We start from the raw sequence: 24,591 nt of genomic DNA, 5'->3' as shown, positions 1-24,591 counted from the left end.
CAGAGGAGAAACCTGGCAGACACCACCTTCACCAAGTGATTGCTTAACCTCACCAGTAATAAGTTGTTTTGATATCATGTATCCCCTAATGGCGCTTTACCCCTGATATTCTTCCCTGAAAACTGTAACTCCAGTCTATACATGAGAAAAAAACAAATTTAAATCCAAATGGGAGAGACATTCCACACACCTCCTGACCAGTATTAAAAAATGTCCGTGTAAGAAAGACTGGGACAGACCAATCAACTGGCACAGGTCAGAGGAGACCCATCGAGATGTGACAACTAAATCACATGGCATCCTGGACTGGAGCCTGAAACAGAGAAGGGACATGAATGGGGAAAGGATGAAATCCAAGTAGTGTCTAGAGTTAGTAGGATTGTTTAGTTTTTCTAAGTGCACCAGGATTCTATAACATGTTAACATCAGAGGGAGTTTGATGACATGCACATGGGAACTCTGTACAATCTTCGTAACTCATCTATAAATCTAGACTTTTCAAATTAGAAAAAAAAAAGTAAAAATTGGAAAATAAAACGCGACCCTTGGATACAGTGTGACTGCACTGGGGTGTGTTAAAGATGAAGTGTCCCGCTTCTGGGGAGAGGAACAGAGAACCCAGGGGTGTTAGCCAGGGGTGACATCTATTTCCTCTTTAATTCCTCATTTTTTTGAATCTTAAGTAGTATCAATGAGTTAAATGACAAAACGGGGAGATTGTTGCTTTCTTTTTTTCAGTGCAGCTTTTGTTGTAGGAAGTACCTCACGCCGAAGAGTTTTTGGATGACTCAACCATCTGGGGTATCCGTTGCAACAGAACCCTGGCGCCCAGTCCAAAGAGCCCAGGACACTTCACGGCTGCCGCACAGCTAGCGTCCACACCTTTCCACAGACCACCCGCGGATGCAGGTCCTGCTCTGGAGGATAAAGGTGTGTGTCACACCACTCGAGTGTCTTGTCTTCTGCCAACTCAGTTCTTTCAGGATTACAGTTTTCTTGGAAATTCTAAATGGAAGTTTAAAGATCATCCAGGGGAAACTTAAAATCCATTCACTGTATTGTTACCTGTATGATTTCTTCTTTTGGCATACTGTTTTCTGAAAGTCTGTGCATTTTAGAAACTTAGAACGTAGATTATAGGTAGAACAGGAGAAAAACCTGTAGAAGCACTTAAAGGCAGATATGCCAAGTCCAACCCATCTGTACAGGATATAGGTTGATGTTATGTTTACTACAAACAAAATGGCCAGGACAGACAGGTTAAGTTGCTTGAATGATAAATATATAAATTTTATTACTTTAGAGTTGTAACCAAGTACTACACTCAGGAAAATCATATTTTCTTATTTTTTTTAATGACTGACTTCAAGAGAGTAATGGTAAAATGCGCAGATAGTTCTTATTTCCCCTAAACTTAACACTCCTATATCAAAGATCTTTATCTGAATTAAACCTTAACATATGACATTGTCATTAAGCCTAAATAATTAATTATTCCCTATTAAGTACCAACCTACAAAATATATTGACAATAAAGGACCACTTTACCATTTTGATGAGTTTTTTACTAGCCAAACTCTTATCACTGCTGACACTTTTAATAAAAATAGTAATTGCTCCCCAAAGCAATACAATGAAAGGACTGTCAAAGAATTTCACTCCCCTACGTGAAAGCATATTTTAATATGATGTCTGAGCCCATAGACTTAAAAACTTTTAACTAAGGAGTAAAAAAATTTTTTTAGAGTACTAACCCAGTATATTACCTTTCTCTTCTGGATTTTTAAGGAGAGTGCAGGTGAAATTTGGACAATTGCCAGGTGCCATCACAAGCTTGCTACTTTAACAAAAAAATGTTAAAGTGTTTCCATTTGGGAAAATGAGTTTATGCAGTCGCTGTCTTTCAGAGGCAATATCGGCTGTTTTTGGAGTATTTGCACTTTGGTTGGATAAATAGAAGCTAATGTTCTAGTTCTAAAAAGAATTAGCACCTGTTTGGTGATGCGATATCTGATAAAATTTAGTCCAGTGTAATACTTGGGTATGTATAGTATTTATATATATATATATATACTCCACATCTGCCTATCTAGTTTGTCTTTCTGTAGATAGTTTTTATTTGTTTGTTTTTAGTTAAAGGGAGTGATGGTAAGTATTGCCAGGTATCTTCCTGATGTAAACACTCTAAATCAGTTGAATCAACTGAACACTAACTGACTAAATAAAGCAGTCAGACGGAAAGACACCCAAATCTCTGCCGTCTGGACGTGTTGCTGTGTTTTACTCTCCATGCCCTTGTCCTCAGGTTCTCCTAAAGCAGGGTGTGCCCTCTGCCTGTACCAGGACCTCCATGGGCCACTCAGACCTGCCACCCTTTGGACCTTTTTCTCTGGAATGATTGGATTTGTAAAGTTGAAATGCTCGCAAATAATAGTAGTAAAAAAATTTTTAGTGATGTTTTTTCCTATTTTAAAAATAATATGGAACATTTTACCATGGAACACCATTTTGAAATTATAATGAAAGTCAGTGTAAAAAGGAATTATGGACTTCATAACCATATGAAATCATATGCATGCATAATGTCTGTTTCTAATTTTCTACGTATTTCAGAAAATGTGGTTGCAAAAGAGTGCACCCATGTGACTCTGGATTCTTGTGAAGAAAACATGGCAGAACCCTCAAAAGACAGAAAGTTCAGGTATTATGAGATTTTATTGACTTGCAGGTATAAGCCAGAAGTTACCCTCTACAGAGACACATACAGTGATAAACCTAAACATTGGATCCATCAGGGCAGTGAGAGAAGCAGCTGGGGTAGCAGAGAGTCTCTGTGGGAGTAGTTCCTGTGACTGACTTCTACTCATTTTGAGAGAACTGCACTTTTACCAGCCAAAGACCCTGACCTAGTGTAAAGACTATTGTAGAACTGAGCAAACACATATTTGTTTCCATATACCCATTCTTTTTTTTTTTTTAAGATTTTATTTATTTATTTGACAGAGAGAGAGAGAGAGCACAAGTAGGCAGGCAGGCAGGCAGAGGCAGAGGGAGAAGCAGGCTCCCCGCTGAGCAGGGAGCCCGATGTGGGGCTCGATCCCAGGACCCTGGGATCATGACCTGAGCCGAAGGCAGACACCCAACCGACTGAGCTACCCAGGCGCCCCTCCATATACCCATTCTAATTGAGAAAAGCAATCACTTTCTTTTAAGAGGAGGACAATAGAATGTTTAAGCCTCTTAGGTATTGGTACAAAATGCATATATATAGCATACATGTGTGCTTTGCAGAAGTAAAATTCCACCCTATTTGAATAGTCTGGTAAATGTAACAGACACTGAAAGTAGCTGTAATCTTTTGAGTATTTATTATATTCCATTGTAATGCTGACACTTTTTATGTACTATATCCTGTAATTAATCCTCACGGTAAATTTAGTTGTAGGAACTATTCTTTTCCACCATTAACAGATGAGGAAACCAGATCTAGAGAGTTAAAGAAATGACCTAAAGTCATACAACTTCTAATTTGTAGCATTGTAATTTCAACCCATATTTCAGAAGCCTTGCTCTCACCACTATGTTATACTGCCTCTTGTCATTAAAACCCCTTCTTTAAATTAAGACCCCAGTAAATAAATTGGATGAAAGACATGAGCAGAATTTACGTAAAGAAAAAAAATGAATAAACATCGAGAAAATACTTAACTCCCTAATAATAAAATCAATGCAGATGAGCAGATCTTGCCTTTTAATTTAAAATTCTGCCCAATAAGCACAGTCTATTACTGCCCACAAGAAATCTTCGACATGCAACTAAACCTTTGACTCACAAGACTGGCATAAGCCACACTTGGCATAAGATTAACATAGAAATATATAGGACAAAAATCATTGCCAAGGAAAGAATATCCAAGACACTATCATCTTGGACCTGCATAAGACAAGTTACAAGGAAACACTTAGGACCAAGGTACAGAAGCTTCCCTAGCTTAGAAGCCTTATTTCCGTGGATGTCAGTGGTCCTTGCAACACTATAGATTTAGATTCCAGAGTCCCCACAAGGAATAGCCCATCACGAGAATCCTCGTACCTGAAGCCTGACCTGTGGATTCCCAGCATATATTTCTAACTCTCTCAGTCTAGAATACAGTTCCAGGCATGGCTATTGTTTACCATAAGCAGTGGTGACAGTGATACTCTGACCTTTTCAGTTTTCAGGGGAGAGGAGCTGGAAAGTTAACCAAAACTCAAATTCTCATGGAGAAGGGAAAGCGTTTTATTTATAATGTGTGTACCCACAGTAATTTGGGTACTCAGGTTGCTAGTAACAATTTATGTAGGTTTGAAAGCAATTTTTTCTGTGTGCATGGATACCCCTAATATCTGTTTTGTTGTAATATCAAATATTGAAAATACTCCCATTTGACTACCACATTTTCTCCCAATAATAGATTTTGGTGGCTATGCTTGTGGGATAAATTAAAATTGCCATGATCTGAAGAGGGAGGACCCTTTTGTGTTCTCCTCCTATATGAAATGGCTGAACAGAAAATTAATTAAAATATTGGAAGTATTTTTAATATCTAAGAACCAGGGAATTGTTCTATTCCAGCATACATCCACTGAATTAAATGGTAGGTAGTGATTAAAATCCATGATAGGGCCATGGCAGATACCACCTTCACCAAATGACAGGGTTAATTTCACAAGTGACAGCTTATGGTAGTCATGCATTGAGAAGGGCACTTGACCTCTGGAACATTCTTCACAGTGTAATCATAAGGAAAATATCAAAGGAACCCAAACTGAGGAACACTCTACAAAATACCTGGCCGGTAGTCCCCAAAACTGACAAGGTCTTGGGGAGGTAGGAAACACTAAGGGACAGTCACAGATGAGAAGGGGGTAAGGAGACATGACAGTTGAATACAACATGGTATCCACGATTAGATCTGGGAGCAAATAAAGGGCCCTTTGGGAAAACGGGTGAAATCCAAACGAAGTTTGGACGTCAGCATAGCAAATGTTGACGTATTGGTTTGGACAGGAGCCACTGTCCCATGAGATGGTAAAGTTCGAGGAAATTGGGTGAGGAGTGTGTGGGAATTTGCTATGATCTTTGTAACATTTCTTTAAATTATTCCAAATCTAGTTTCTTTTCAAAAAACTTCCTACTAGGAAAAATGCCTATCAAGAAGTAAGAATGCAGCCTGAAGTTGCATGTACAGATTTATTTTTGTAACGATGCATACTTATACATGAGTTTGTGTATATGTGGGCATAAAGGTGGAGGAGAGTTTATGTGTGTGGAGATACCTACACAGTCAGGTCTTACTATTTGCCCTCGTCCTTTTGTATAAAGTCACTGCAGTCTCTGAATTACCCAACACTGAACCATCGTTCCTAGTTAGGCCCCCGTGAGCCTCTGTTCACAACATTTTGTTTGAAGACACCTTATTTAATAAATAATTGTTGATTCATTGGTATTGAACTCAGGGCCAACAGCACTATAACTCATACCTGAACACGGCTTATCTAACACATATTTTCCCTCTAAGACACATCATAGCCTTCTTGCACTTAGGAACACTAGACAACACTTTAGCACTGCACTTGGGGGAACATTTTAAACAGCAAAATCACAAAAACACAGAAAAACATGTTACTAAAAGTACTGCGAAAGGACACTGGTTTAGTGTGAGAGCTGACATGAGAACACAGAGCATTGCCGTATTCCACTTCTGCGAATGTGTATGTTGGGTGACTAAGTGTTTTCACCATTCTGCACGTCTGCAAAAGTACCATGAAAATTGATTCGGGGATTATGAATGAGTTTAGCACGTAGGAGAATTCACAAATACGGGATCCGTGAATGATACAGATCAACCATATGTGTGTACAGAAAGATCCCGGTGTTAGGTTTTGGATTATGACATTCTCTGTTTGTTTCGGTGCTATAAAAGAACCAGTTTTGGGATAGAGTTCAATATTCAGTCTCGATCCCCAGCTTGACGGCATCTTGGGGAAATAAGCCCACCCCTCCCCATGTTCCCACTGGAGAACACCCACTGTGCCCCTCACCTATTTGTTGACTCTATTTCCATGTCTTTGATTTTATTTCTATGCATACAGCATGTACTGGCTGTCTATTTGCATATATTTGTTTGTCTGAAGAAAATGTTTTAATCAACTCTTTGTTAAGGAGTTTTGGAAATGTCTTTCGTAGAATGAAAAGGAAACTGTTTTGTGGTACTTTCATGTGATCAAATCCAATGGACTTGTAATTGTGTGTTTTGTTTCCTCTTGTCTATTCCTTTAACACATCCAGTCCAGTTCAAGAGAAAAGCCCAGAGCTGGCGTTCCCAGCAGACGTATCTTCGGCATCCTTGCTCCGTGGGAGCCAACCTGCTGCAGGTGGCCTCCTGACCAGTGAGGTAGCGCAGAGCCTCGAGGCTTGCAAACTCACAGACACTAACTTCACCGTTGCGGACGATCCACCAGATGCCAGTGCTGGGCGCCGAGCAGAATGGATGCAGACTGGTTCACTTGAGGATGTCAATGCTTCAAGTATGAACAGATGTTCAGTCTTAGTTGTGTCCCCGAATAAGGACAATAGCCTGGTAAAAGCTGTTCCATGAAAGCTCAAAGAGCAGGGACTTGAATGTCTTTGAGTAGAACACAAGTTCAGACAAAACTTGCAAACTGGATCACAGTGTGGTATAACAGCACACTTGAAGGACAAATTAATTCGTTTTAATTTTAGAAGGTATCAAAATCACTACTGTTGGAGGAGGGAGTTAGAACTGGAGGGCCTACTATGGCAGGCGTTGAATTTAAGACTGGTATCCCCATTTTACAGCCAAATAAACAGGCTCAGAGCTTACCTCCTTTCTCCTGGTTACACAGAAACAGTCTTGGATAGTGTTGCATCGTGGTTAAGAATACAGACTGTGAGGACTGACTAGGTTCTAATCCTAGCTCCGCTCTTAGGCAGTTACATGATCTTGGCCAAGATCTCTTTCCTGTGGCTCTCTTTCCTTCTCTATAAAGTGGGGGTGATGGTCCTACTGCAGAGTCTTCTTATAAGGTCCAAGTGAATTACTAAACATAAAGTACTCAGAACAGGGTCCTACATACACTTAGCACTAAGTAAATGTTAATCATGCTGGATTAGTCTTTGGTAACTACCACTAAAAGAATTTTTATAGCATGCTAAATTGAACAGAAACTTTATTCTTCCCTTTAGAAATAATTTCTTTTTTGTGAACCCAAAGTACATCTCACGCATGCAAACTGCTCATAGATAATATAAGTATTGAAAGTCATTGTATTTTGTGGGAAATGTTAGAAGTAACTGATATCCACATCGGCCTTTAAGACATAATTATGTTAAAGGCAGAATCTAGCAGTTCCGGGCAAGTGAAACAGGTGCTTTTGGTGTTCATTTTCTTTGTCACAACTAAATATTGATTTAAATTTGTTGATCTAAAATAACAATGAGCTGTGCAGAACTAGCCATTTTGATTTTTCCAAATGGTTATTATTTGAATCATTGCTCTTTTAAAGATAAGGCTTTTGACAGCTTATTTAATGAATGTCTCCACTTGTTTTATCTGTAGTTTCTTTGGGAAAATTCTTGGGTACTGAATTCATTTCCTTTATTTGTTCCCATTCCTTTTAAGACTTGACTATTGAGAATCCATGGGATGAAACGTTGATTCTCACACTTTTATCTGGGCTTTCTAAACCAGTGAGATCCTATCCACATACTTATGAATGGCAGTGTAAACTTCCAGCCATCAAGCCCAAGACTGAGTTTCTACTGGGTAAGGACTATATGGGTAATAAAACTTTAAACTCTTGCTTCTATATGGGAAGTCAATGGTAACTCATGTGTGTGTGATTCTCCTTCCGGTACCACCCCTGTGCCCCACCCCCACCTCAAGTAAAGAGTCATGGATTATCTATAGTACTAAGCTGAGAACATTTGGTTAAGCCATGACTGTCGGATTTTGATTGCTGTTGAGACTGTCACTTACAGAGAGTAATTTGGTAATACCTGTCAAAGTAAAAAATGCATATACTTTTAGACATCCACTTTTAAGAATTTCCTGCAAATATGCTTGCATCCATTCAAAATGACATATGTGCATGTAAAAATAGTAGACTGGAAACAACATAGGTGGCTATGGGGACTGCTTAAATAAATTATGGGACATCTCTACAGAAAATATAGCTTGCTCTGTACTGATCGATAATGATGCCCAAAACATGCTGTTAAGGGCAGACTAATGTTATATGCTGCCTTTTCTCAAAAAGGGGGAAGATAACATATGTTCATATTCATTCTATTTCTAGAGAACCCTTGAAGCATACTCAAAACTAATGAAAATGGTTAACAGGGTGGATGTGAATAACAGTAGGAGCAAGACTTTTCACGAGATACTTTACACGCACACACACACGCACACAGAGCTTCCCCTATTGACATCTTGCTTTAGTGTGGTACATTTGTAGAAGTTGATGAGCCAATATTAATACATTATTATTAACCAAAGTCCATAGTTTACATTCAGTTTCGTTCTTCGTGTTGTACGGTCTGTGGGGTTTGATAAATGTATAATGACCTGTATCCATCATTACAGTATCATAAGGAATAGTCTCACTGCCCCTAAAATCCCCCGTGTTCCATCTGTTCATCACGTCTACCCTCTACCTAAAACCCTGACAAGCACTAATCTTTTTACTACTGTCTGCATAGTTTTGCCTTTTCCAGAATGTCATATAGTTGTAACCATACTGCATGCAAGCTTTTTCAGATTGGCTTCTTTCACTTAGTAATTTGCATTTAAGATTCCTCCATGTCTTTTCATGACTTGAAAGCTCTGTCTTTACAATCGCTGAGTAATAGTCCATTGTGCAAATGTGCCACAGTTTATTTATCTGTTCACCTATTGAAGGACATCTTGGTCACTTCCAGGTTTTGGCAAATTATGAATAAAGCTGCTGTAAAACTCCTGTGCCGTTTTTGTGTGGACAGAAGTTTTCAGTTCATTTGGATAAATACCAAGGCCTTGTGATTGCTGGAACATGTGAGCGTATGCTTACTTCTGTAAGAAACCGCCAAACTGCCTTCAGAGTTCATACCATTTTGTATTCCCACCAGCAGTGATGACAGCTCTGTTACTCCATAGCCTCACCATCATTTGGCGTTGTCAGCAGTTTGGGTTTTGGCTGCTCTAATAGATGTGTAATGGTATTTCATTATGGTTTTTCATTTGTAATTCCCTAATTACATATGATGTACATTTTTTCATATGTTTATTTGCCATCTGTGTATCTTTTAGGGTGAGGTATATATTCAGATCTTTTACCCATTTTTTTAAAAATCACGTTGATCGTTTTCTTAGTTCGTTCTTTCTGAGTTTCCCCCCCCATTTTCTTAATTGAGTTTCAAGAGTTTGTTATGTATTTTGGATAACTTTTATCAGTTAAGTGTTTCGCAAAGATATTCACTCAATCTTTGGCTTGTCTTTTCATTCTGTCAACTGTGTCTTTTGCAGAGAAGTTTTTAAATTTTGTCCAGTTTATCAATTTATTTCTTTCATGGATCATGCTTTTGGTGTTGTGTCTAAGAGGTCATCGGCATATCCAAGGTCACCTAGCTATTCTCCTGTTAGTTACTTTCTAGGGATTTTATAGTTTTATGTTTTACATTGATGTGTATGATCCATTTTGAGTTAACTTTTATGAAAGGTGTAAGTTTGGTGTTTAGATTCATTTTTGCATGTTGATGTCCAGTTCCATCAGCATTTATTGAAAAGTCTCCTTTCTATATTGAATTGTCTTTGCTCCTTTGTCAATGATCAGTTAACAGTATATTTGCTTGGCTCCATTTCTGGGCTCTCTCCTCTGTTCCATTGACCTCTTTATCTATTACAGTAGCTTTTATAGTAGGTCTTGATGTTGTGTAATGCCAATCCTCCAGCTTGTTCTTCAATATTTTGTTGGCTGTCTGGGCCTTTTGCCTTTCCACATAAACTTTAAAATCGGTTTGTCAGTGGCCACAAAATAACTTGCAGGGATTTTGATTAGAATTTCTTTGAATCTATAGATCAAGTTGGGAAGAAACGACATCTTGACAGTATCGTGTCTTGCTGTCCATGTACATGGAATATCTCTATTTAGATCTTCTTTGATTTTTTTATATCAAAGTTTTGTAATTTTCCTTATATAGATCTTCTATGTATCTTAGATTTATGCCTAAGTTATTTCATTTTGGAGGATGCTAATGTAAGTGGTATTGTGTTTTTTTAATTTCAAATTCCACTTAGAAATTTCTGGTACATAGGAAATCAGTTGACATATATTGACCTTGTATATCCTGCAGCCTTGCTATAATCATGTATTAGTTACAGGAGGGTTTTTTGTTGTTGATTTTTTTGGCATTTTCTGACTAGACAATGCTGTCATCTATGTACAAGGACTGTTTCATTTCTTCCTTCCCAAGCTGTATACATTTTGTTTCATTTTCTTGTTTTATCACATTAGCTAGGACTTCTAGTGCAATGTTGAGTAGGAGTGGTGACAGGAGAAATTCTTGCCTTGTTCCTGATCTTAGTGAGAAAAAAATTTATCTAGTTTCTCACCATTAAGTATAATGTTAGCTGTAGGTTTTTTGTAGATGTCTTTTGTCAGGTTGAGACAAGTTTCCCTCTATTCCTAGTTTGCAGAAAGTTGCTATTATGAATGGGTGTTGGATTTTATTAAATACTTTTTCTATTTTTATGATAAGATCATGTGATTTTTTTTTTATTTTTAGTCTGTTCATGTGATAGATTCATTAATTGATTTTTGAATGTTGAACCAGCCTTGCATACCTGGGTTAAATCCCACTTGGTCATGGTAAATGATTCTTTTTATACTTGTTTTTTTTTGGATTTGATTTGGTAGTATTTTGTTGAGGATTTTTACATCTATGTTAATAAGAGATACTGCTCTATAGTTTTCTTGTAGTGTATCTCTCTGGTTTTGATATTCAGCTAATGCTGGCCTCATAGAAGGGGTTAGGAAGTATTCATTCTGCTTCTTTCCTCTGAAAGAGTTTGTGGAGAATTGGTATAATTTCTCCCTTAAATATTTGGTAGAATTCACCAGTGGAAATCATCTGGTCCTGGTGCTTTCTGTTTAGGAAAGCTATTAATTATTGATTCAATTTCTTATCTCATACTCCTTGTGAGTTTTGGTAGAGTATGTCTTTCAAGGAATTGGTCCATTTCATCTAGGTTATCAAATTTGTGGGCACAGAGTTGTTCATAGTATTCCCTATTATCCCTTTAATTCATGGGATCTATACTGATGTTCTCTCTTTCATTTCTGATATTAGTATTTTGTGTCCTTTCCCTTTTTTTCTTAGGTAGCCTGGTAGGGGCTTACGGGTTTTTATTGACCTTTTCAAAGAATCAGCTTTTTGTTTCATTGATGTTCTATTTTCAATTTCATTGATATCTGCTCTAATATTATTTTTTTATCTTAATTAGGCAATTTTTTTCTTTTTTTGTCTTAATGAGGCAGGCAATTTTTTCTTGTTTTGTTTTGCCTGCTCTGATTATTTTTTTCTTCTGCTTACTTTGGATTTAATCTGTTCTTTTTCTAGTTTTCTAAGGTGGAAACTAAAATTCTTGATTTTAGATCTTTCTTCTTTTCTAACATATGCATTTAATCCTATAAATTTCCCTCTAAGCACTGCTTTTGCTGTACCCCACAATTTTGATAAATTGTGTTTTCATTTTCTTTTAGTTCAAAATATTTTTAAATTTCTTTTAAGGTTTCTTCTTTGATTAATGTGTTATTTTAATATGTGTTGTTTAATCTCCAAGCATTTGGAGGCTTTCCAGCTATCTTTCTGTTATTGATTACTAGTTTAATTCCATTGTGGTTGGAGTACATACTTTGTATGATTTCTTTGTTTGTTTGGTTGGTTTTTTTTTTAATTTGATAAAGGTGTGTTTTATGGCCCAGAATAGTCTGTCTTGGTGAATGTTCTCTGTGAGCTTGAAAAGAATGTATTGTCTGCTGTTGTTAGACGAAGTATTCCATAAATGTTAATTAGATCCAGTTGATTCGTGCTGTTGTTCAAGTCAATCATGCCCTTACTGATTTTTTGCCTGTTGGGTCTGTCAGTTACTGATAGAGAGGTGTAGCAATCTCCAACTAGAAGGGTGAATTCATCTGTTCTCCTTGCAGTTCTATCAATTTTTGCCTCACTATTTTGATGCTCTGTTGTTAGACCACATACGCATTACAGATTATTACGTCTTTCTGGAAAATTGATCTTTTATCGTTATCTAATGCCCATTTTTATGCCTGATAATTTTCATTGCTCTGACATCTGCTCTCTCTGAAATTAGTATAGCTACTCCAGCTTTCTGTTTATTAATGTTAGCATGCATGGTGTATCTTTCTCCATCCCTTTACTTGTAATCTATGTCTTTATATTTAAGGTGTTTTCCTCAAAGACAACGTATAGCTGGGTCTTGTATTTTATCTACTGCGATTGTTTCTGTTTTCGTTGGCATATTTTTTTTTTAAGTTTTTTTTTAAGATTTTATTTAAGAGAGTGCACACGAGCAAGCCAGGGAAGACACAGAGGGAGGGGAAGCAGACTTCCTGCTGAGCAGGGAGCCCGATGTGCGGCTTGATCCCAGGACCCTGGGATCATGACCTGAGCCAAAGGCAGATGCTTAACCAACTGAGCCACCCAGGCGCCCCTTCATTGGTATATTTAGTCTACTGATATCTAGAAAGATTACTGATATAGCTGGATTAATATCCACTGTATTTGTTACTGTTTTCTATTCATTGCCTTTGTTCTTTGTTTCCTTTTTTGTCTTCTCTGTCTTCTCTGGTGTTAATTGGGTATTTCTGTGATTTTATTTTCTCTATTAGCATATCAGTTATACTTCATTTTTTACTGTTCTTAGTAGTTGCCCTAGAGTTTGCAGTATGCATTTAGAAGTAATCCAAGTCCACCTTCAAAGAACACTATAACACTTCACAGGTAATGCCAGGTACCTTATAAGAGAATGTTACTAATTAATTCTTCCCTTCTATCCCTTATAACAGCACTGTCACTTATTTCACTTATCCTAAACTGTACTTACTGAATACATTGTAGCAATTATTATTTGGAATAGTTATCTGTTAGATCATCTAAGAATAAGAAAAATAAAAGATTTTATTTTATCTTCATTTATTCCTTTTTCTTGCAATCTTCTGATATGAGTTTCTGGACTATCTCCTCATCCTTCTCTCTGAAGAACTTCTTTTAACATTTCTTGCAAGTCGGGCTTACAGGTGACAGATTCCCTTAATCTTTGTGTAAGCAAGTTTTTATTTCTTCACTTTTGAAGGGATAATTTCACTGCATACCAGCTTTTTGATTGGAGGTTTTTCCTTTTAACACTTACTCCACTCTCTTCTTGTTTGTGTGGTTTCCAGAGAAGTCAATATAATTCTTCTCCTTGCTTCTCTGTAGGTAGGGTAGTTTTATTCCACTGGCTTCTTTGAATATTTTTTTCTGGTCTGATTTTCTGCAGTTTGTATACAACTTGCCCTGGTGTAGACTTTTGGCTATTTTTTCTGCCTTGTGTTCTCTGAGATTCCTAGATCCTTGATTTAGCGTCTGTCATTAGTTTTAGAAATTTCTCAACTATTATTGCTCTAAATATTTTTTCTGTTCATTTCTCGTTTTCTTCTGCCTTCTGATACTCCCATTACACATGTGTCACACCTACTGTAATTGTCCCACAACTCTTGAATGTTCTTTTCTATCTTTTCAATTTTTTTTTCTTTGCAAATCAGTTTTGGAAGTTTCTATTGACATTCTTACAAGCTGACAGTTCTTTCCCAGCCACGTACAGCCTATTGAAGAGCTCATCAAAAAGAGTCTCCGTTTCTGTTATAGTGGTCTTTTTTTCCCTAGCACTTCCTTTTGATTCTTCCTCAGGGTTTCTATTTGTCTGCTTACATTCCCGTCTGTTCTTACATTTTTTCCTTTTCTCATTACAGCCCTTAGCATATTAATCATAATTTTAAAAAATCCCTGGCCTTATAATTCCAAAATCTTTGCTATATCTGTCTAGCTCTGCTACTTCGTCTGTGTCTTCAAGCTGTGTTTTTGTCTTTTAGTACGCCTTGTCATTTTTGTTAGACGCCAGACCCGATCCACTGGGTAAAAGGAACTAAGATAAAATAGGCCTCTAGTGTAAGATTTATCTGGCTTGAGATTAGGCTGTGTTTACTGTTTGTTGCCAATGTAGAGGCTAAACTTTCCATTTGTGTCCTTATTTCTGTCTCCCCTGTTGGCTTTGAGTTTCCCTTAAGACTTGTTCTTAAATAAGATCTGAGGTGTTAGTTGTGTTGTCAGCCCCCTCATACTGGCCCCAGTGGTGGTTTCTCTGGCAAGCTCTTATTCTCTGTCTTCACCAATCTGTCTCCCCAATTTCAGAGGTAGCAGTTTGCCCTATGACTTCAGTTCTTTAATGGATCTTTGAAGACTTGTTGATTTTCAGTTTGTTTTCGCTTTCATTTTTGTTTTACTGTGGGGGTGGAGTGATGACTTCCAAGCTCCTTAACGTGCCAGATTAGAAACCAGAAGTCTACTTTTTTATACTTGATTTTGAACACGTGGATTTTTTTTTAATTACTTAAAATCTGTTACAACTTTATGTCAGTGGTCTTTCTCCCCAAACCAATAACCCCACTGTTATTAAAAATAGCAAGACAAATCCAGTTTGAAGGACATTCTACAATTTATCTGACTAATACTCCTTGGAACCGTCATGGTCACCTAAAACAAAAAGTTTGAAACTATTTCAGCTTAGGGGAGGAGACCAAGGAGACTTGATGGATTTGTCCTGAAACATTAAGGAAAAACTAGCGAAGTCCAGATAAAGAGTGGGTTTAGGAACCTACCAATATGAGTTCTGTCTTTGGGACAAAGGCACTGTGGTTATTAAATGCTAACAGTAGGGGAAACTGGGTGCAGAGCAAACAGAAACTCTACTGTCTTTGCGTAACTTTTTTGTAAATTGAAAACTATCCTAAAATAAAATTTTTACATCAATAAAAAATTATAATTATTCTATTAGAAATATTGGTACAATTATACTTTGCCCTTTTTGTCCAGGTGTAAAACACTTGTGTTTTTCGAAGGCATGTGGTAGAGCTTTGTTCAGCACTTTACCGAGGATCTTTGTGTGTACTTTCTAACATCACAACAGTCTTGCCAAGTAGACAACACAAGTGTTACCCCTCTGATATGAGAACATTGGTGAAGAGAGGATGTCTGCCCCGTTCCTGCCCTTCAGTGGCAGGCCTGGTGCCCAGCAGTGCTGCTTCTCTTCCCCCGGCCCAGCATTTACAAAGGGGAGCTGTTTTGTGGCAGGTGTTTTAACTCGTTGAAGAAGAAAAACATTTCCTGAGGGAGCTATATCCATTTGTATTTATTAAAGCAAGCAAGCCAGCACCAAGAAAATTCTACAAATACAAAATTTACCAGAAATAATGTATTGAGCCTTTTTTTTTTTCATTTTGACTCATGTGTCTTCAAGGTTCCATGCTGGTCTATGTCGATCACCTTCTTGGAGAAGGGGCCTTTGCCCAGGTCTATGAAGTTACCCATGGAGAGGTGAATGATACCAAAAATAAACAGAAATTTGTTTTAAAGGTAAATAATTTGAGCAGTTCATTGTGTAGTATAGAAATGAATTTTAGAACTTGAGTTTGTCGGCCTCTTTTTTTTCTTTTTCAAGGCAGTGGTGATTTCATTTAGGTCTATAGTCCATGGTTAAGAAACAAAACCATGTAGCAGGGATTTAGAATGGCCTTGCCACAGAAATGATCTCACAGCAAGTCCCATACTTGAGCAGTAGTCCATAGCTTGTCATCACTTTCTACCCCACATCCTTTCCTGGGGTAGAAGTTGCTTTCTGGCTATCGTTTTCCAGAACGTGAGGCTGGATGTGAATGTCACGCACCTGATTTGCAGGTCCAGAAGCCCGCCAACCCCTGGGAGTTCTACATCGGGACCCAGCTGATGGAGAGACTAAAGCCAAGCATGCGACACATGTTCATCAAATTCTATTCTGCCCACTTCTTCCAGAATGGCAGTGTATTAGTAGGAGATCTCTACAGCTATGGCACGCTGCTAGTAAGTGTATTCATTATTATGATGAGAACGTGAGTCTGAAGTCCATTGTTGGCTGGTGGTTGGCTCCAACATTGTAATTGGAGCGTCTGTTGGAGTGGTAGGTGGGAGCAAAGCTCTTGACTTGAGATCTCATCCATCCTGAGGAACCAATTCAGGATTCCACTCTGTGTTGTTTCTAGAATGCTATTAACCTCTACAAAAACACCCCAGAAAAAGTGATGCCGCAAGCTCTAGTCCTGTCCTTTGCGATCAGGATGCTCTGCATGATTGAGCAAGTGCACGACTGTGAAATAATTCATGGAGACATTAAGCCAGACAATTTCATACTTGGAAACAGGCAAGTGTTGCACTTTGAACGCAGTTCTTACTGTGTCCCCAGCAGCCTTTTATTATTTGTGCTCAGGCCGCCTGGCCCTTGTTTGTGTTTAATACAGATTTTTGGAACAGGACGGTGAAGATGATGATGTATCTGCTGGCCTGGCACTGATTGACCTGGGTCAGAGTATAGACATGAAACTTTTTCCAAAAGGAACTACATTTACAGCAAAGTGTGAGACATCTGGTTTTCAGTGTATTGAGATGCTTAGCAACAAACCATGGAACTACCAGGTATGGAACCGAAGGGAGAGATTTGAAAATCGTTTCCTTTGTTACACTTGCTATATTTTAAAAATGAACTTGGGGATCTCGTTAGTTTGAGCCGGTCTCGTCATCTTCTGTCCTTGGATTTAAGACCATGCTTGAGTGTTGTTTTCAGTGATGGACACACCCCACGGCTAGAGGCTTCGGAGCGCAGAGGGAGGCCAACCACCAGAGTCCCAGGGGAGGGAGTGGGGAGGACGTCTAAGCTGACCGTGTGCAAGAGGGGCTGAAGTGCTGTGTTTGCCCCCGGATAGCAAAACGGACTTGAGAAGGACACGGTAGCTCCGGAAGAACACCTTTCCAAGGGGCCGCCTCCAGAGGCCGTGGCTGGCTGCCTCCAGCAAAGCCCGGACAGGCATTCAGCAGGGCGTATCAGTGGGACACTGAACAAATGGCTTCCCAAAATTATTTAAAAGTAAAATCCTGTGATTATTTACCTAGCTGCAGAAGTTAAACCTCTTCCTATACTCACGTGTAAGTAACTATCCTAATCACGGATACCGAGTTTTCCTTTATAGATTGATTACTTTGGAGTTGCTGCAACAGTGTACTGCATGCTCTTTGGCACTTACATGAAAGTGAAAAATGAAGGAGGAGTCTGGAAGCCGGAAGGTCTTTTTAGGAGGTGAGTATTTGCGTTGGTGCTGCAGCAAAAGAGCATAAACAGCAGAATGTTGGGTTCTGTCTGGTAGAAAACGGGTCTCTGTCACTGCCCGGAAAAGCCCCGCCTTGGGGTGAACACCGCGCACAGTGAGCGAGTTCCACAGCTCCGCAGCTGCTGGTGCAGCCGGTGCCCGCCCGGACCTGCTGAGAGCGGGCGGAGGGGCGGGCATCCCATCCACGCTCAGATGTTTCTCTTCATCCTTCACAGAAATCGCCTGGTGCCCCAGAGCCTTAGATTTTTACTTGTTTCCTTGCCTTTATAAATAAATGGAAATAATGCTGAGCACACTGTCCTAAGGAGTTTCTTATAAGAAGCAGAGGCAAATCATGTATGTGAAAGTGCTTTGTCAGTTATAAAGTAACGTGACGAGGCAGCTGGCTGTCCCGGGGCAGGGTTTTAAGTCCCATCCCTGGGTGACTTTAGTTTTTGCAAGACTGTTTTCTCATCTGTAAAATGGTAGTGAAAATTAGCGACTAGACTAGAGCTCTTCCTATCGACATAGATGGCTCTCTTAACACAGTGTCACGTGAATAAGCTATTGTGATGTTTGGGTATTTGGTACATGCATGTTCATTATATCCACTTATACTTTTGTTAATCTTTTTTTTTTTTTGAGGTATAAAAACATACGTAGAAAAGTACACTCACCTTTAGTGTCCAAAAAGCCTAATGGAGTTTTACATGTTTGTATCTTGAAGAAATTTAAGCTGGGACTCCCTCCAGCCCCTCATGTACACACCCACCCACCGCAACAACAAAAAAAAGCAGTTGGCGTTAATTTTATAAAATGTAGCATCAGTATATAAGTAAGATTAGATTCAGGCCCTGAAGGAAAACTTAGAACAGCTATGATTTATTCTGCATAATGAGTTGTCAAATTTAGCAAGTACTTTATTGCTTCTCTTGCTCATAATCAAAGGACCAGAGAGTTATTCACAAGGCTTCTGTCTCTGACCACCAGAGCCGAGAAAAGTCTTACCCCTCAGCAGGCCTGATAGTAATGGGCTGAATTTAGCTGTGGTCTGCTTTTTCCCCTGTGCCTTATCTCCATGCTGTGGGGGGTTTGCAGTTCATTTTAAGGCTTCCAGGAGTTGTCAACCTGGTCCCAGCACATACGCAGTTAGGCTCGTCAGAACCATTCAGTCAGCTTATCAGATGCTGGCAGTATGGGATAGAAAGCTAGTCAAAAGCAGACTGATTTTCTTAAAAATAAATAAAGTTCTTCCACTGAAGACCTATTACTACACTAAGACTACTTAAGTCATTTTTTGGAGTAAAGTGTGTATAAGACATTCAGTTGGATCTTTAATTCCTCTTACTTAGATTGAACATTCCGATTCCTGGAGTGCCTGGGTGGCTCAGTCGGTTAAGCGTCTGCCTTCGGCTCAGGTCATGATCCCAGGGTCCTGGGATCGAGCCCCGCATCAGGCTCCCTGCTCAGGAGGGAGCCTGCTTCTCACTCTGCCCCTCACCCAGCTCATGCTTGTTCTCTCTCTCTCTCTCTCTCTCTCTCTCTCTCTCTCTCTCTCAAATAAATAAATAAAATCTTTAAAAAAAAAAAAAAACCATTCCAATTCCTGATGCATTAAGCTGAGTTTAGGTGAAGTTCTGTTCAGCTGTCCGGGCATGTAGAAGGCAGAGGCTGGAGTGAGGTTGCCCGGTGTGTTGAACACTACACTTTACCTTGTCTTTATGCATTGTCTCTCCAGGCTTCCTCATCTGGATATGTGGAGTGAATTCTTTCACATCATGTTGAATATTCCAGACTGTCATCATCTTCCATCTTTGGATTTGTTAAGGCAAAAGCTGAAGAAAATATTTCAACAACACTATACAAACAAGATTAAGACCCTACGTAATAGGCTAATTGTACTGCTCTTAGAATATAAGCGTTCTCGAAAATAAAATATGGACATTCCCTAACAATCACTTTGTAAATGCTGGCCTGTTCACTTTGACCCTTGATGTTTTCCTCATTTATTGTTTATATAAATGTTTCTTAAAAATAAAGTCCACAAAATATATCCATGTGACTTGGTTGTTACAAATATTTCAGCAAAATATACAACCTGGTAAGGTACCCCCGCATAGGAGGCTGATGGGGCTCCTTTTGGGATGCTGGCATTCGTGAGAATAATTTGGATCCAAATATTCTCTAAAATCACTTTTAACACTGACCTGTTCACTTTAAGCCAAAAACTTTGTCTAAGTTGAGGGTTTGTATTTGTATATAATGAACAAAAATTCTCCAAAGATAGTCAAAGGATTTCAAGTTTTTAATGGATAAAATTTGCCTGTTCTTTTTTTTTTTTAAGATTATTTATTTGAGAGATAGAATGGGGGAGGGGCAGGGGGAAAGAGAATCCTCAAGCAGACTCCCCGCTGAGCGAGGCTCGATTCCAGGACCCTGAGATCATGACCTGAACCGAAATCAAGAGTCGGACGCTTAACCAAATTAGCCACCCAGGCGCCCCAAAATTTGCCTGTTCTTTATTGTACCATTCTTCAGTGCTGTCCCTGGGAAATATTACAGGTATAAATCTTAAGCTCATTTTTTAAAAGTACCATTCAGGGCGCCTGGGTGGCTCAGTTGGTTAAGCCACTGCCTTCGGCTCAGGTCATGATCCTGTAGTCCCGGGATCGAGTCCCGCATCGGGCTCCCTGCTCAGCGGGGAGTTTGCTTCTCCCTCTCACCCTCTTCCCTCTCGTGCTATCTCTCATTCTCTCTCAAATAAATAAAATCTTTAAAAAAAATAAAAATAAAAAAAATAAAAGTACCATTCAAAGAAATATCTCCCATCTTGAAAATAGTTTTATAAGCTATAAATCATTAATTACCTCTAAAATTATAGCAGCCAACTTAGCATTTATCGACTTTTAAAGCTGGAAGGGTCCTGTAACCTGAACTGAACTTCGTTTCTCCATCCCTCCCTCCTTTCCTTAGCTTATGATGAAATCTGAGGTGACACCCAATTTAAGAGCACAGAGTGAACTGTTCCATCCTACCCTTAACTCCCAGCCTGTTCTAGGAGCAACCATGACTCACTTTTTTTTAATCTTTCAAGAATGATTCTATGCATATTTCTGTATATTTTTCATACAACTGGCATAATTGTGGTTTTTTAAATTTAATGTGTAGACTATATTTACATATAGGATGGTCTCATTTTTGTTAATGACTATGTAATATTTCATTATATGATGTATCTGTTAATTCCTAGAAACAAATTTCTGGGTCAAAGGTGAGTGCATTTGAAATTTTATGTTACTGGGCGCCTGGGTGGCTCAGTTGGTTAAGCATCTGCTTTCCACTCAGGTCATGATCCCGGGGTCCTGGGATTGAGCCCTGCATCGGGCTCCCTGCTCCCTGCTCCCTTCCCCTCTGCTTCCTGCTCCCCCTGCTTGTGCCCATGCTCTCTCTCTGACAAATAAATAAAATCTTAAAAAAAAGAAAAAAAACAAAAAAGGTCCTCTAATTTTTTAATACTAGTACTAATTTAAACACTTAGGACTAAACTTTTGGTTGCTTAAATCAGATCTAATTTTTTCCTATTTTTCCTAGCTGGTAGTTTGAATATATGAAGCCTGTTGGTTTCTGGTGGGGGGGGAGCTTTTCAGACGATTCCTTTGAAGTTTCCCAGTAAATAGTCTTCACTATGAAAATCCTTTGTATGTCTTTCCCAGGTTTTCACTGGTGATTTTTCTCTTGCGGGCTGTTGAGAAGAGAGCTGAGCACTGCCCCCCCCCACCTTCGGCTCCAGGGGGAGCTCTTCTCAAGCTGACCCAGTAAGCTCACGGCGCTGGCCTGAGGGAGATGGGTTTAATTATGTTGAAGGTGTACCCATCCATTTCTTACAAATGTGAATTATGATACTTTTCTAGTTTTCTTGCCCAACTTTCCATATTTACTCAAAGTGTCAAAATAACCGAGTACTGATAAAGCCAAGTTTGTGGAGTCTTTTTTTTTCTTTTGAAAATGACCGTTTTGAGAGGAAAGCAAGACAAAAGAAGATACGGGTGCTGTTTACTAAACTAAGAGCAAAGCGTGTCTGTCCGTGAAAGGCCGCTGTGGGTGCCTTCAATCTTGGGCTGGGAGGACACTTGGTGTCTGGCCCTTGTTCCCACCAGCCCATTCGCTATTACTGGATCTTCAGCTTCCATCACACTCCAAATATCCTCCGTGTTATTCACACCAACAGCCTCAGCCTGACCACGGTGTCGTCCCAGCACTGCTGTTGCCCATCTGGTGTCTGATCTATGCCAAGGGCTTTACTTAAATAAACTTCACAGCCTCATTTCCTAGCAACAACCTTGTCTCCAGGGAGAAAGGCTCCATCTGAACAAAGTAAGTTAGTTGAAGCATTTCAGCCAAAGTTTTGTTTTTTTTTTTTTTTCGTTACCTGGTACAAAATAAAGCAATCATCTTTAATTATAAATTAGATTTCTGTGTTTCCCACACACACACACACACACACACACACAATGTTTATCTGCACAAGGAAAATGCTCTATCTAAAGGACAGCTGAAATGGATGCATGAGAAGTCAGCACTGGGAGGGAGAAACGCAGCTCACTCCAGTAACGAGACTGAACTTTCCTTGAGGACAGAGCTGGGTCTTACCCATCTATGTCTCCTGCAAAGCTGAGCAGGGTGCAGGTCATGCTAAGTGCTCCAACATTGGCTAGACTCAGTGTAGGGTCAGATTTAATATCTGTCTTGGGTCAAGCCATCTCCTATTCATTCTTGGCCCCGGACTCCACATCTAAGTTCTAGCTAAGAATCAATCTGGTCCCTTAGGAGCCTCAGAGACTCCTCTTATCAGGGCCTTTTCCCTCTGGATCATATCTGTGGTCTAACGCAATGATTCTAAAATTTATTTTTCCAAAGACGATGGAACTATAAGTGGCAAGAGCTCCTAAATGGCTGGGCATTTGGCACAGTCTCTAAGGACACCTGCAAGCTATTATTACTCCACAACTTTCTGTGCCACTGATTCTAGGAGTCCTCTTGGTCTTCCATTTCCCCTGTCATTGGAGCCATCCATCTGTCCATCGGTTCCATTCTGGAATGTTTCAGACAAACCCACTTCTGGACTGGCTAGGTTATAAGCAGGCTAAGGTGCTATAAGAGAGAAGCCCCCCCCCCCACACACACACAAACACAGTAGCTTAGAAAAGACACGTGATTTCAGTCTCCTGTTACAGTCTGGGGGGACGTGATGGCGTGCTGGCACTGACTCTGCCGCCTTTCACAGGCTTCCAGGACGTTCTGATGGTTGTCATTCTCAGTCAGGAAGTGGACAAGACGGAGAGCCTGCTCCTGAGGGCAGGACCTGTGAGGTGCAGACCCAGGTTGGGCTCAGAGCCCCAGGGGCTGACACAAGCATATTGCCCCAACCCCCTGCCGGGGAGACAGGAATGAAGTGTCCAGCTGGGAGACCATGTGCCAAAACGTGGGGGTGACAAGTTCACTGAAAGGCGGAAGAAAGACCCAGAGAAAGGGGCCAACGGCCACCACAACTGTTGCTTCCCCTTCCTCTGAGACGGTTCCCGTGAAGGGGGCGGTGGGGCCCCCTGGTGGCCACGGGGGCTGCTGCAAGTCCGGAGTAATTGGCCCCAGGCTCTCCCACCCAAGGGCTCAGCCATGAAGAAAATTACACAACAAGGTTTACTCTGTTACTGTTTAATGTGGAACAGGTGGAACAACGCATAGGTCCGTGAATAGGTCAAGTTTTCAATAAATCAGGAAACACCGGTGGTACGGAACACTTGGCAGCATTTTGTGTGTGTATGTACACACACACATATCTCAAGATGAAAAATACTGCTAAGCGAAAAAAGGTTCTTGAACTATATATATAAAAATGTCATGACATCCCACTTTAGGATAAAGAAAATGCAATTACAGTTAACCCTTGAGCATGAGTTTGTAATCATAAGCAGGTCCATATATATGGATTTTTAAAAAAATTACAGTACGGTTAGTGTATTTTCTCTTCCTTATGACTTAATTAACATTTTATTTTCTCTAGCTTACTTTATTGTAAGAATATAGTATATACTACACATTACATGTAAATTATGTGTTAATCAGCTGTTTATGTTACTGGCAAGGCTTTTCTGGCCAACAGTAGGCTGTTAGTAAAGTTTTGGGGGAAGTCAAAAGTCATGCAGATTTGCAACTGTGCTGGGGTCAGCGACCCTACCCCCCCGCCCCGTGTTGGTCAAGGGTCTGCTGCACATCATATATTCATATGCATGACAGACATGACTGTAAATGGGTAGGTGTGTTTCCAGAAGGACAAACAACAAACTCAGCATCACCACTGGGAAGGGGGCCTCAGATCGTGAGTGGAAGAATGAAGGGGAGGTGGGCGTCAGAAGAAGCAAGAATACAGAGCAACTTCTGACTTTTTACTATATTTCTGTGTTTTTGTGGGTTTTTTGTTTTTGTTTTTTATAATGACTGCATAGTTCCTCATTTAAAAATGCCCAGCACATGGTCAAGTTAAAAAATTTAAATTGCCACTCAGTACACGGGGTGTATAATATTTAGTATAACGACACGTGTTAGCTATACAAAGAAGAGCAGTCTGGAGGCCGGCAGGACTCCGTAAATCCCACCAGATGGATCAGCGACGCCCCACCTTCCGGGGGTCATCATGGTAACGAAATTCTAAAGCAGCAATGCTGAATACCAGGTGTGGCTGTGAACCAGGAACAGCACTCTGTGAGAGCAAGCCCGCCCGCCCTCCTCCTCCTTCAGCCCCACAGTCTTGGGAGGGAGGTACCATCTATCCCAACTGCAGGGGAGAAAAGGGGGCACACAGAGATTATGGGGCATGGTCAGTGGGGAGGCAGGGTATGATACCAGACGATCAGGCCCCAGAGTCCGTGCCCCAAATCTTGGCTTTGCTCCTACACCAGAGGTCACCTTCAGAACCGAGGAAAAGACAGCCCCCCCCCCCCGAGCTAACTTCCGTTGTCACTCTGACAGGACACATGACTCAGGCCTCACTGCACTCAGAGACCTCAGGTCAGGACCCCTGCCTTATAGCGGGGCCCGGGA

At 40.0% G+C, this 24,591-nt stretch overlaps 1 protein-coding gene and 1 non-coding gene across 2 annotated transcripts in view; both read left to right on the top strand.

Annotated features, from left to right (window-relative positions):
• BUB1 (BUB1 mitotic checkpoint serine/threonine kinase) overlaps positions 1–19,546 on the top strand; it is a 45,450-nt gene extending 25,904 nt beyond the window's left edge. Inside the window, exons 16-25 of the mRNA XM_025868173.2 lie at positions 756–930; positions 2,614–2,701; positions 6,332–6,570; positions 7,686–7,829; positions 15,618–15,733; positions 16,055–16,216; positions 16,396–16,553; positions 16,651–16,825; positions 17,377–17,483; positions 19,232–19,546. Of these exons, the coding sequence (XP_025723958.1) occupies positions 756–930; positions 2,614–2,701; positions 6,332–6,570; positions 7,686–7,829; positions 15,618–15,733; positions 16,055–16,216; positions 16,396–16,553; positions 16,651–16,825; positions 17,377–17,483; positions 19,232–19,427 (1,560 nt within the window). The 3' untranslated portion in view covers positions 19,428–19,546. The remainder of the gene's footprint in view (positions 1–755; positions 931–2,613; positions 2,702–6,331; positions 6,571–7,685; positions 7,830–15,617; positions 15,734–16,054; positions 16,217–16,395; positions 16,554–16,650; positions 16,826–17,376; positions 17,484–19,231) is intronic.
• LOC112821332 (small nucleolar RNA SNORA29) lies at positions 4,418–4,557 on the top strand. Its single transcript, XR_003207402.1, has one exon. It is a non-coding gene; the product is annotated as a small nucleolar RNA SNORA29 (small nucleolar RNA).
• Positions 19,547–24,591: the final 5,045 nt, after the last annotated feature.

Source organism: Callorhinus ursinus, unplaced genomic scaffold, assembly GCF_003265705.2.
Source record: "Callorhinus ursinus isolate GAN/ISIS: 27379988/994484 unplaced genomic scaffold, GSC_fseal_2.0 scaffold10, whole genome shotgun sequence".
NCBI lineage: Eukaryota > Metazoa > Chordata > Mammalia > Carnivora > Otariidae > Callorhinus > Callorhinus ursinus.
Note: the sequence above shows the minus strand (reverse complement) of the source record. Positions and strands in the feature narration are given on the sequence as shown.